The sequence below is a fragment of the Quercus suber genome, unplaced genomic scaffold, assembly GCF_002906115.3.
Source record: "Quercus suber isolate HL8 unplaced genomic scaffold, Cork oak 2.0 scaffold_26, whole genome shotgun sequence".
In the NCBI taxonomy this organism is placed as follows: Eukaryota; Viridiplantae; Streptophyta; class Magnoliopsida; order Fagales; family Fagaceae; genus Quercus; species Quercus suber.
The window spans coordinates 474,664-487,049 of record NW_027069491.1 but is presented as its reverse complement, the minus strand read 5'-3'; the positions used below and the strand labels follow the sequence as shown (position 1 = coordinate 487,049).

General features: G+C 33.6%; 1 protein-coding gene across 1 annotated transcript; it reads left to right on the top strand.

Moving 5' to 3' along the window:
• Window positions 1-3,304: 3,304 nt before the first annotated feature.
• Window positions 3,305-5,930, top strand: LOC111987152 (uncharacterized). Its single transcript, XM_024018857.2, has 4 exons — window positions 3,305-4,559; window positions 4,694-4,900; window positions 4,981-5,192; window positions 5,643-5,930. The coding sequence occupies exons 1-4, from the start codon at window positions 3,447-3,449 to the stop codon at window positions 5,662-5,664; spliced, it is 1,554 nt and encodes a 517-aa protein (XP_023874625.1). The 5' UTR covers window positions 3,305-3,446; the 3' UTR covers window positions 5,665-5,930.
• Window positions 5,931-12,386: the final 6,456 nt, after the last annotated feature.

The following is a 12,386-nucleotide window of genomic DNA, read 5'->3' as shown; positions in this document are numbered from 1 at the left end:
GTGGTGAGTCTTCTTTCTATCATTTTGGAAAGACAATAGCTGAATTATGCTGATGGCTGATGTGTATCATCAGTCGAACGCTATATGATTTAGCCATGTACAAGTTTGATGCACTTAGAACTCCTGATTAAGTTTCTTGAGATTCTGGAAGTGACCAAAAGAGATTTTGATAGGATGTGTCTTCTTCTCAAAAAAAAAAAAAAAAAAAGGATGTATCTTAATCTTTTCCATTTGATGTGTCCTTGGGTTACTGGTTTTATATGACTTGTTTGACAATGTTCTCATAGTTATTAATTTGTTCAATTCCAATTGAAGTTTGTCCTTGTCAGTCTTGTGGTTCACAGGTGCCAAGGCAAAATATTGATGTATTTTGAAACATGGATGGCAATACATTGTTTTTTTTTTTCTAAATTTTCTTGGTCCCGCTTCATTAATCGTATTAATGTATTCGGCTCTTGTCAATTGCATTTGCAGTTCCAAAATAAAGCAACATTAGTTGAAGAAGAGGATTCAGACTTTCAGTGGCATTATTGTTGGAGACACCATTTGAGAAAAGTGTTAATTGACAAATTCGAGGTTAAACTTCTTCGAGAATGACATAATGGTGGAAACAATTTCTGACCTTTAAAGTAACTTAGGAAATATTTGTAGTGAGTTTTCTCTCTATTTATTTTGGAAAGAGAAATGCTGAATAATTCTGGTTTTATATTCCTCATCTTAACAAATAATAAAAACTAGGTACCAGTTAATTTATGATGACAATTTAATTTTCTGCTCTCTTTTCTTTATACAAGTGTTGTTTCTTTTTATGTTTTGTCATGTTGGGTTTTAATAATAGAACTCCATAGCCAATTAATTTAAAAATAATTTGGGGGTTGCAGTGGCAGTCCCTTGAAGTCTATGGAGCTTAAGTTAATCATGAGATGTTGATGGCTGATGTGATTTAGCCATGTAGATATGTCCTAATCTTTTCCATTTGTTTTGTCCTTGGGTTGCTGATTTTGTTCGACTTGTTTAACAATGTTCTCATAGTTCTTAATTTGTTCAATTCCAATTGAAGTTTGTCCTTGTTAGAGCATTCTCATTAAGAATACTAAATGCTATAAATGCTAAATTTTAACAAGTTTGTAAAAAGTACCAAAAAGTAAGTTACAACAAACATGCTAAACTTTTTTTCATCTTTGAAAGCTCACTGTAGCTCCAATCTAAAGAAAAAAAATTATTATTTTAATGCTTGTGGTGGAAAAGGTGGTTTGTGTAGTTGTTTTTTATTATTTTAATGAGTAGTTTATATTATTTTATATGAAATAGTAAAAAAAATAGATCCTTTGATGTTCGGTGTATTGTAAAGTAAGTTATTAAAATTGATAAAACGGTTTCTTAAGATGCTAAATACTAAAAATTTTAAAAGTTTTGATGGGAATGCTCTTACAGTCTTGTGGTTCAGTGGTACCATCTGACTTTTCCATGATGGGTATCTTGGGTTTCAATCTCTCTCCTCCACTTAGAGCATAAGAATTTATGCTGTTCAAATGACAATCACTTCAGTCTAGCACTCGATAGCCAAAACTTCAGCTCTTCTAAGATATTGTCTGATGTAAACCAAGCTCACAAATGCTTGTTTATATTAGTTTTGACTTATGAGCACATACAAATACAGATACTATGTTAAGATCTTAAAAGTGGTGGAAAATCTTTCTAGAACACAACATGGAATTCATCAATCAACTGCTCAAGTTAATATGTACAAGTTATTCTCTTATTAAGCTAGTGTTAACACGGTTGTCATTTCAAGATTTAGAGTTCTAATTAGGGGTATTCGCGGTGCGATACAGTGCAGTTTTAGGTCATTTTTAGCACCGTACTTTGCGGTGCGGTTTAAGCAAAATCATAACTGCACCGTACCTCATTTTTGCGGTCACATGTGCGGTACAGTGTGGTGCAATGTGGTTTAGAGTTAGCAAAAGCCATAACCGCACCGCACCTCATTTTTGTCATCACTTGTGTGGTGCGATGTATAAAATGCGGTTTGAAACTAATATATTTTTTAGATTTTGTGTTTTTCCTGCCTAGCAAAAAACTGATTTTCCCCTTTGTTTTGGGCCAAGTCTTAAAATATTGAGCTAGTTTTTCTTTATTTTGGGTTGGCTTTCCTAATTAACACTTACAAGGGTTATTATAATTTTTTTTTTTTGAAAACTAGGGTTATTAAACTATTAATTTTTTTTAGAAGTATTAAACTATTAATTAATAATATATTTAATATTAAAAAAATAAATATATTAATATATAAAGAGGGTGCGGTGCGGTGCGGTTTGTGTGGTTTTTTTATTATAAAACTGCAAATTGCACTGCACTATGTGGTGCGGTGCGGTGCATTGTTACCTGCGTGTGGTGCGGTTATGCTATTTTGCAGGTGGTTTTGGTGTGGTTTTTGCTGCTTGAGCGGTTTGTGTGGTTTAGTGAATACTCCTAGTTCTAATCTCAAATTTAGTGTCCTAATTTCATTGTTGATTAAGTTAATGGCAACAAAACTTGTGAACCATGGTCACAGAAAAAGATTCTCTATGATATCTTTTTTTCATTTTTTTCTTTTACAAAATGAAAAAAAGAAAAATATGTGTTACAACAAATTAATTAAAAAAGAAAAACAATTAAAGTCTTAATTCAACTAAAAAAAGGATTTTAACTGAACTTTTGTAAAAGCAAATAAATCCTAATTCCACTAGAAAATTAAAAATAAATAAATAAAATATTATAAGAGTGATAGTGTGAAAAACAACCCAACTATTTTTTTAAAAATAATGCTAGAATCACAAATTTTGACACACTTTTACCGCAATTTAGTGAGTTGTGAGTGGTAAAGTAAAATTTGTGGTTCCTTTACTCTACCACCACTCACAACTCATGTTGTGTGGTCCTAGCATTTTTAAGTAATTTGAAAATTAACAGGAGATGAAGCTTTTTTTTAGTAGTCCTATTTTGTAGAAAAAAAACTGTGTTTTTTATTTTTATTTTATATATATAATTTTTATTTTGAAAATCTAATTTATAAATGGATAAAGTAATTTGAAAATTAATAGGAAAGTGATCCTATTTTTTAGGCAATGTTTTAGTGGGAGTTAGAATTGCATTTTTACTTAATTGTCTTATAGTTTTACCTCTACCTAAATATAAGAGTATAAAGGCATTCTTGAACTAAAAAAAATGAGTAATCCAAACAGGAAAACTTTTTAAATAATAATATAGAAAATACTTTATTCTTCTTTAACCAATCTGCATCACCAAGGCTGTGAAAAGGAATCAATTAATCAAAGGATTGGGTTGCGTACTCACACCAAATTTATTCATATTTCCTGGTTCCGGAGGCAATTAGGTAAAACTCAATTCTGGACTACAGTCAGTCACAAAACCCTGAAATTCTTATAGACTCGGCATAAACAACAATGGAGAAGGATGGAGTTGAAGAAGCCTTTGATCGGTTCTCCAACTTGCCTGCACCCATCATTCATCATATCATGTCTTTCCTTCCAACTACTAAAGATGTGACTCGTGTTGCCGTCTTGTCCAAGACACTTAATTCTGTATGTCTCTCGTACCCGATCTTAGATTTCGATCAACGTTCATGGAAAAAAATCATGGGTTTTGATTCATTCTTGGATTTCATGCAAAAATCTCTACAACATCGTCGCGAATCGAATATTGACATAGAAATATTTAAGCTATGCGTTATCGACCATGATGGCAAATCAGATCAACGGATTGATGAGTCAATTGGTTTTGCCATAGAGCATAATGTCAAAGAGTTGGATCTTCGATTTGGAGATTATTGGATACGTTCCCGTTATAAGGTTTATGGTCAGCTCTATACTTTGCCAAAAACAGTAACTACTAAATCCATTGTTGTGTTGAACTTGGTAGGCCTTGCTTTCAAGTTTGAGGATTTGATCCCAAGTTTGACTCTGGTTGAGCACTTGAGAATTGGGCTCTGCAGTATGTCAAGCAATTTTACAATTTCAAGCTCCAAGCTTAAAACTTTACAGCTCCAGAATTGCAAAGGATTAAAGACTATTGTGGTTGATGCAGTCAATCTGCAATATTTTTCACATTCAACCTTTACTGGCTCTAGTGAAATCAGTCTTGGCGATTGTAAGAGTTTGAAAAATGTAATATTAGATAACATAGCCATTACAGATGACTGGCTCAAAAACCATCTTTCTAAACTACTTCTACTAGAAAATTTGATACTGGAAAGCTGCAAAATTCTTGAAGAGATTGATATATGTCATCAAAAGCTTAAGAGCTTAGTCTTGATAGACTGTGACAAATTGGTGAAGGCCAAGATTGAGGCTCCGAATCTAATTTCATTGTGTTATAACAAAAGGAAACATCCGGAAACTTTCTTTCCAATGATAACTCTGCAATGTTCAAGTCAACTTCATGCAAATCTCATGTTGTTTGGAATTTCTACCACAAATGATGAGCAGTTCATGAATTTCAAGAACTTTTTGGTTTCTTTTGGCCATTGCAAATCGTTGTCGTTAATTTTATATGACATGGTATTTCCTCTTTAGAACTTCATTCACTATGCATATTATCTTGTTGTTCTATTCTATAATCTATAATTTATATATTAGTACTACATCATATATACTCCATGCAAATAAATTTCCTCTGTTTTTGATTTCTTTAGGAATTAAGTTTCCTCGAGGAGTTGAGGAATAGCTTACGACCTCCACTGTTGTCTCTCAAGCATCTACGTGTTCAATTGTTTTCATCATCCAGAAGCTTGTCTTCATCATCCAGAAGCTTACCAGAGTTGCTGGACATCTTTCTCTGTCTTTCACCTAATCTGGAGACCATGTGTATTACTTCGAAATATAAAGAAAATTCCGTAGAAGTAAGTTGTTTCCCCTTTCTCTTTTTTTGTAGTTTTCTTGGTCCATCATTTATTGTATTAATATATTTTTACCTTGTCAGTTGAATTTGCAATTCCAAAATAAAACAGCAGGAGTTGAAGAAGACAATTCAGACTTCCAATGGAATTCTAGTTGGAAACATCATTTGAAAAAAGTGATAATTTACAAATTTGTGGCTGATAATGATGTCCAAGAGACTCTGGTAAACTTCTTCCTCGAGAATGACATAATGGTGGAAACAATATCTGACCTGAAAGGGGAGAAATATTTGTGGTGAGTCTTCTTTCTATCATTTTGGAAAGACAATAGCTGAATTATGCTGATGGCTGATGTGTATCACCAGTCGAACGCTATATGATTTAGCCATGTACAAGTTTTGATGCACTTAGAACTCTTGATTTAGTCTCTTAAGATTCTGGAAGTGACCAAAAGAGATTTTAATAGGATGTGTCTTCTTCTCAAAAAAAAAAAAAAAGGATGTATCTTAATCTTTTCCATTTAATGTGTCCTTGGGTTGCTGGTTTTATATGACTTGTTTAACAATGTTCTCATAGTTCTTAATTTGTTCAATTGCAATTGAAGTTTGTCCCTGTGACAGTCTTGTGGTTCACTAGAAAAAAAAAAAAAAAAAAAAAAAAAAAAAAAAAAAAATTTCCTAAATTTTCTTGGTCCTGCTTCATTAATCGTATTAATGTATTCGGCTCTTGTCAATTGCATTTGCAGTTCCAAAATTAAGCAACATTAGTTGAAGAAGAGGATTCAGACTTTCAGTGGCATTATTGTTGGAGACACCATTTGAGAAAAGTGATAATTGACAAATTTGAGGTTAAACTTCTTCGAGAATGACATAATGGTGGAAACAATTTCTGACCTTTAAAGTAACTTAGGAAATATTTGTAGTGAGTTTTCTCTCTATTTATTTTGGAAAGAGAAATGCTGAATAATTCTGGTTTTATATTCCTCATGTTAACAAATAATAAAAACTAGGTACCAGTTAATTTATGATGACAATTTAATTTTCTGCTCTTTCTTTTCTTTATACAAGTGTTGTTTCTTTTTATGTTTTGTCATGTTGGGTTTTAATAATAGAACTCCATAGCTAATTAATTTAAAAATAATTTGGGGGTTGCAGTGGCAGTCCCTTGAAGTCTATGGAGCTTAAGTTAATCATGAGATGTTGATGGCTGATGTGATTTAGCCATGTAGATGTGTCCTAATCTTTTCCATTTGTTTTGTTCTTGGGTTGCTGATTTTATTCGACTTGTTTAACAATGTTCTTATAGTTCTTAATTTGTTCAATTCCAATTGGAGTTTGTCCTTGTTTACAGTCTTGTGGTTCAGTGGTACTATCTGACTTTTCCATGATGGGTAGCTCGGGTTTCAATCTCTCTCCTCCACTTAGAACATAAGAATATATGCTGTTCAAATGACAATCACTTCAGTCTAGCACTCGATACCCAAAACTTCAGCTCTTCTAAGATAGTGTCTGATGTTTAAAACCAAGCTCACAAATGCTTGTTTATATTAGTTTTGACTTATGAGCACATGCAAATACTATGTTAAGATAATAAAAGTGGAAAAGCTTTTTAGAACACAACATGGAATTCATCAATCAACTGCTCAAGTTAATATGTACAAGTTATTCTCTTATTAAGCTAGTGTTAACACGGTTGTTATTTTAAGATTTAGAGTTCTAATCTCAAATTTAGTGTCCTAATTTCATTGATGATTAAGTTATGGCGACAGAAATTGTAAACCATGGTCACAGAAAAAGATTCTCTGTGATATCTTTTTTCATTTTTTTCTTTTACAAAATTAAAAAAGAAAAATATGTGTTACAACAAATTAATTACAACTGTTTAAATGAATTTGCAACATGCTTCTTAAAATGCATTCATTTATTGTCATTTCATGACATTAGACAGTTATTTTCCACCGGCCTATTCAGATGGGTTAGTAGAGATTTTAATGGGGTCGTCCATGCCCTTGCATAATGTGCTTTTTTTTTTTTTTTGGCTAACTGTTCTTTAGTTTTTAATAATTTTTCCCTTTCTTTTTGATAAAGTTTGGTTACAAACTGTTGATGCTCATTTTGGAAAAGCCCAACAGCAGGAAGAAGCCCAATAATATGGGCAGAAAAGTGTTAGTAAATTGAAAGAAAAACCATTAAGCCCAAATAGCAGAAATAATAGATCATAGGCCCATAAAATGATAAATGGGCCTCAAAGAAAGCAAACGGGCCTAAAGGAGCCCAAAAAAGGAAGTAATAAACCCAAGGGTAGTAGAAAAGTAAAAATGGACCAAAACAGGCTCAAAGTAATATAGTAAGTGAGTAAGGGGTTGATGGAAAGTCCATGAACCCCAAAGGTAAAGGATATGGTAATCAGGCCAGGGAAGCCCAAAAGAGTTAGCAAAAGGTCATGAGAATGCAGAATTGGAATGGGCCAAGGATGCCCAAGGAAAGAAAATGGGCCAAGGTCCAAGGATGCCCAAGGAGGAAGAAATGGGCCAAGGAAGCCCACAAGCAATGAAATGGGTCAAGGAAGCCCAAGTAGCATGAATGCAGACCCAATGACAATGTTGGGTCACTGTAATCAAGTGAAAGAAGAGCATACAACAAGCCCAAAAGAGGCCCAGCAAGCACAGATCAAATAACACCATAGTAGGAACAGCAGGATGGCATGGCAAGAATACTAGCAAGCTTACAGAAGGAGCAATAAGTGAGCTAAAGAGAGAAAAGCTCGCAATTAAGCAAGGCCCAGCCCTTGAAGGAAGCAAGCCATAAAGAATGGGCCAAGGATGCCCAAGGAGGAAGAAATGGGCCGAGGAAGCCCGTAAGCAATGAAATGGGTCAAGGAAGCCCAAGTAGCATGAATGCAGACCCAATGACAATGCTGGGTCACTGTAATCAAGTGAAAAAAGAGCATACAGCAGGCCTAAAAGAGACCCAACAAGCACGGATCAAATAACACCATAGTAGGCATAGTAGGGTTAACGTAGGACAACCGCACAAACAATAGAAACAATAGAATAAGAAGATAAAACCCTAAGAGTCAGTACCTAAGGGTTGCTTGGAGTCAGCACCAAGCAAAACTTGAGTCGGCACCAGTAAAAGAAAACATCTAATTATTAAATATTTGGGCTTGCTGAAACTCAAGCCCAATGACTAATAGGCCCTAGCCATAAGGCCACAGGTTGGGCCATCTTCTTTCTCCTATACGTGCATGTAATTGGGGGCTTGTATCTCGTGTCCGCACCAAGGGTGGCATGGCAGGAATACTAGAAAGCTTACAGAAAGAGAAAAGAGTGGGCTAAAGAGAGAAAAGCCCACAATCAAGCAAGGCCCAACCCTTAAAGGAAGCAAGCCATAAAGAATGGTGGATCAGAAAACAATTCATGCCACAAGAGGTCAAGAATGAGCGGTAGAATGCACAGATGAGCCTCCAGACCATGGCAAATGCATGAACAGCAGATAAGCTTTAGACATACACGGAAGTGGAGCATGCACAAGACTCAGACACTACCAACCTGTACCCAGCCAATACAGGAGTGGTGGGTCATAGGTCAGAGGTAAGAGAGGGTATGGTCTGGCGGTGGAGAGAAGGGGGAGCCTATTTTGAGGTTTTCGCTCAAACTCTTTTGAGGGAAATGTCATACTGGGATGACATACCACCCAAAAGAGGGAAGGATGAGTTGGAACCACTAGGTACATGCCATAAGGGATAGTAAAAGAGTACCCACCCTATTGTGAATAGGAATGCCATGGTGAGCAAGCAAATAAAATAGATTTCTTTGTATGGTAATGGGGAATGGCACGGCCAGCACAGGTAAGTGGTGGTCTGAAAGGACACCCATACCCAAACAAAAGTGGTTAAAGGGTAAAATGGTAAAAAAACCTGTCATGGCAGACAGTTTATAAAGGGCCTTTGCCGTGCACAGTAGCATCACCGAAATAGCAACAATCACTAGTAGAAAATCACAGCATCACAACACAACTATCACCATAACACTACATGAGCAATCACTAAGAGAGAAAAGAGTGGAAAAGAATCAGAGTAACAAAGTTGAGAAAAAGAGAAAGAAAGTTAGGAAGAAGAAATAGAGAGAATAGGATGACAAGCATGCATCAATAGGCTAATCCATTCTCTTCCTCTAAAAGCCTACCCTCTGTTAAGGATAAAGGATTCGTTTGGGCATAGGCCATTTAGGCCCGTTCCCTTAAAGTGGATAATTTCTACAATAGGATCCTCCTATAAGATTACCCACATTAAGGAAGTGGTTCCCTCCTTGGTCTTAGTCCTGTAACACAATTGAACAAGGCAGACTAATCTTTTCCTTCTTTGATTTCATTAATTATCATTATTATTTCCCCTCTTATCTTTGCCATTCCACTTATGATGCGTTTTCCTGTTGTTGTATTGTTCTTTTCTTTCTTCTGTTTGAGAATCCTTTGCTTATTTTATTTAATAGCAAGCGTATTTCTTTTATTATTATTCTATTGCATTTGTCTACCATAACTCTTTTGCAACAACTTCGTTTGTCATAGGCATGTGACTAAAGTTCTAGCAAAAGGGCATAGTTTGTGCACAAGTCAGTCTGAGGTGAGTTGCAATTGGACCGGTCCTGACTCTCCTACCCAGAACATTTGGGCCTTAGTATGACAGGAGGCAACCCAACCTATAATCACAAAAAAGGCCCACCACACAATCTTAGTTGTAACCTAAGACTATAACTTCACTCAATATTCTTTTATCATATGTGAATTTTAACAAATCCACCATTGAATTATATTTTCTTCTTATATTTTTTAAACTTGCAAAATTTCCAAAAGATCAAAGATTAATAGTTAGGTTATCAATTAAATGTTTAAATTTCAAGTTTTTGTAGTCTAAAATTATGCATAAAGAATAAATTTATGAATTGAATAATAAATAACATCTGATTGACACGAAATTTAATATGTGTGTTAACAACATAAAGAACATACAATCTAGCTGTTGAATTTTCAAAATATGTAGCTATGTTAATTTTTTTAAACTATAAGTTATAACATTAGGTTACAACTAAGTTTGTAACCAAACTTTGTTCTTCATTTTTTACAAAATCAAATTTTAGTTTTGAATTGCTGTCATATCTAAAAAATTAAAAAAATTCCTCATTTGACTAAAAAGTTTACGATTGAATTCATGCTATTTTACCTATCAAAAAAAGAAGGGGAAAAAAAAATTCTTCTCATCCCCTTTGGGTCCGTTTGGATAGCACTTATTGTTGCTGAAAGTTGCTAAAAACTGATTGTTACTGAAAACACTGTAGCAAAATAATTTTTAAATGTATGAATAATATTGTGGGACCCACTTTTAATATTAAATATTGCGTGAACAGTGCATGCACAGTACACGCACAGTGTATTTTGTCCTCCCAAAGTCAACAAGTGCGGCAAAAAAAAAAAAAAAAAAAGAGAGAGAGAAAACGCAGTTTCAGAAACGCAACGCAACTTAACGCCGAATCCAAATGCAGGCTTTGTGTTTGGGATGAATGAAAATTAGATTTTTTTTTTTTTTTTTTTACTTGGAACTAAGTTTGTCCATAAACTTGATTGTAACCTAAGAGTACTTGATTGTAACCTAAGAGTACAAGTTCACCCATATATTTTTATTATTAGAAATAAATTTTGACAAATTCACCATTGACTATATTTTCTTCTTACATCCTCTATACTTGCACAAATTTTAAAATATCAATAGCTATGTCATCAATCAAATGTTTAAATTTTAAAATTTTATATTTTTTTTTTTTTTTGAGTAACTAAAATTTTATAATCTAAAATTATACATAAGCAATAAGTTTATGGATTGAATAGTAAATAACATCTAATTGACACTAAATTTGACATATGTGTTAAGAATATAAATAACATACAATCAAGCGGTTAGATTTTCAAAATATATAACCATATTAATTTATTTTAGTAGAAATTGTAGTCTTATGGTACAACTAAGTTTATAACCAAACTTTATATTGAATCAAGTTTGTAACTATGTTTGTAACCAAATTTTATATTGAACCAAGTTTGTAACTAAGTTTGTAGCCTTCGGAATATATATATATATATATATATTAATAGGCACAACTTAGAGAAAGTTAAATTAGAATTCCATTGAGTACAAATGATATCAATATAATTTTCTTTTTGTTGTTGTCACAACAACACTTGTTGTAACCAACAGCATATGAGGTTGATTAATACCTCCCCAAACACGAAATCCTTAAGGGTTAAGGAGGAGGGAGCAAGTTCAAGCTATAAAGCAACATATCTAAGTATTTCCAATTAAGTTAAAAACAAACAAACAAACAATCTTTGGTGTAATAGAAATCTTTTGGGGTAAGTATGACTTGAAAACTTGATAATTTTTTTAACATTACTATTATTTTATAACTAAGTGGATGAGACCTAGTGTTAGTTTCAAGCCCATCAAAAATAGATACTTTATCAAGTAAGTGGGGACATGTCTTTATAAGTGTCTAAACTACTTACTGTCTTTCTCTTTGTTGTGGATTTGATCTAGCCACCCTACTAAAAGAAGTTTAAAAAGTGTTTGAACTATTTTGGATATAAGATTTAAGAAGGCTCAAATGCAAAAGCACTTTGGGTTAGTTACAAAAAACATTCTCTAGGCTTTTAATTCTTCCTTATAACACCATGAGGTTTCCATATCTATCAAACCAATCCCTAGGACTAACCTCCATTAGCTTTTATAAGTGGAAAAATTACACAACCATCACATGATTAGTAATGTGAATTAGTTACCACCGCGCTCCCTTGGTGTGATGGTTACTCCACAAGTATAAGTGCTTGTGGGGTGTGGGGGGCAAGAGCCGGGGTTCAAGTTTCCAAGAGAGAACATTACACACATTTACACTTAGATTAGATTAGAGTAGAAATTTTATCTTGTATAAAAAAAAAAAAAAAAAAAAAAGTAAGGTGAATTAGTTGGTGAGTCTTTTTAATGTATTCACATGATGGTTATGTTTTTTCCAACCATAAGAGCTAATGAAAGTTAAACTCATGGATCAATTTGGTAGATATGGAAACCCTAGGGAGTTATATAGAAGAATTGAATCCCCAATGGATGTTTCTGTAACAAATACGAACCTAATAAGATGTTTTTGCATTTTGGTTAGGTAAGAATACTTCTTTTTAGATGGGTTTGGAATTAAGAGTGATGGGCCCTTTACTCGTATCTTTCTTCACTTAAATAAATAAATAAAAAGAGAAAATCATGGGCTAATTATAATATTCACCGCTAGTGTTGCACAAGAGAAAGAGAAAGCTATTGTTTGGATTGAACAATGCTTCTCTTTTCTCTTCTCAATAGTATGCATTGATTATGAATAAAGTTTACTATCGTTTCCTATATATATATATATATATATTTAAAAGTTATCAGTATTGTATTATAGCCAAAA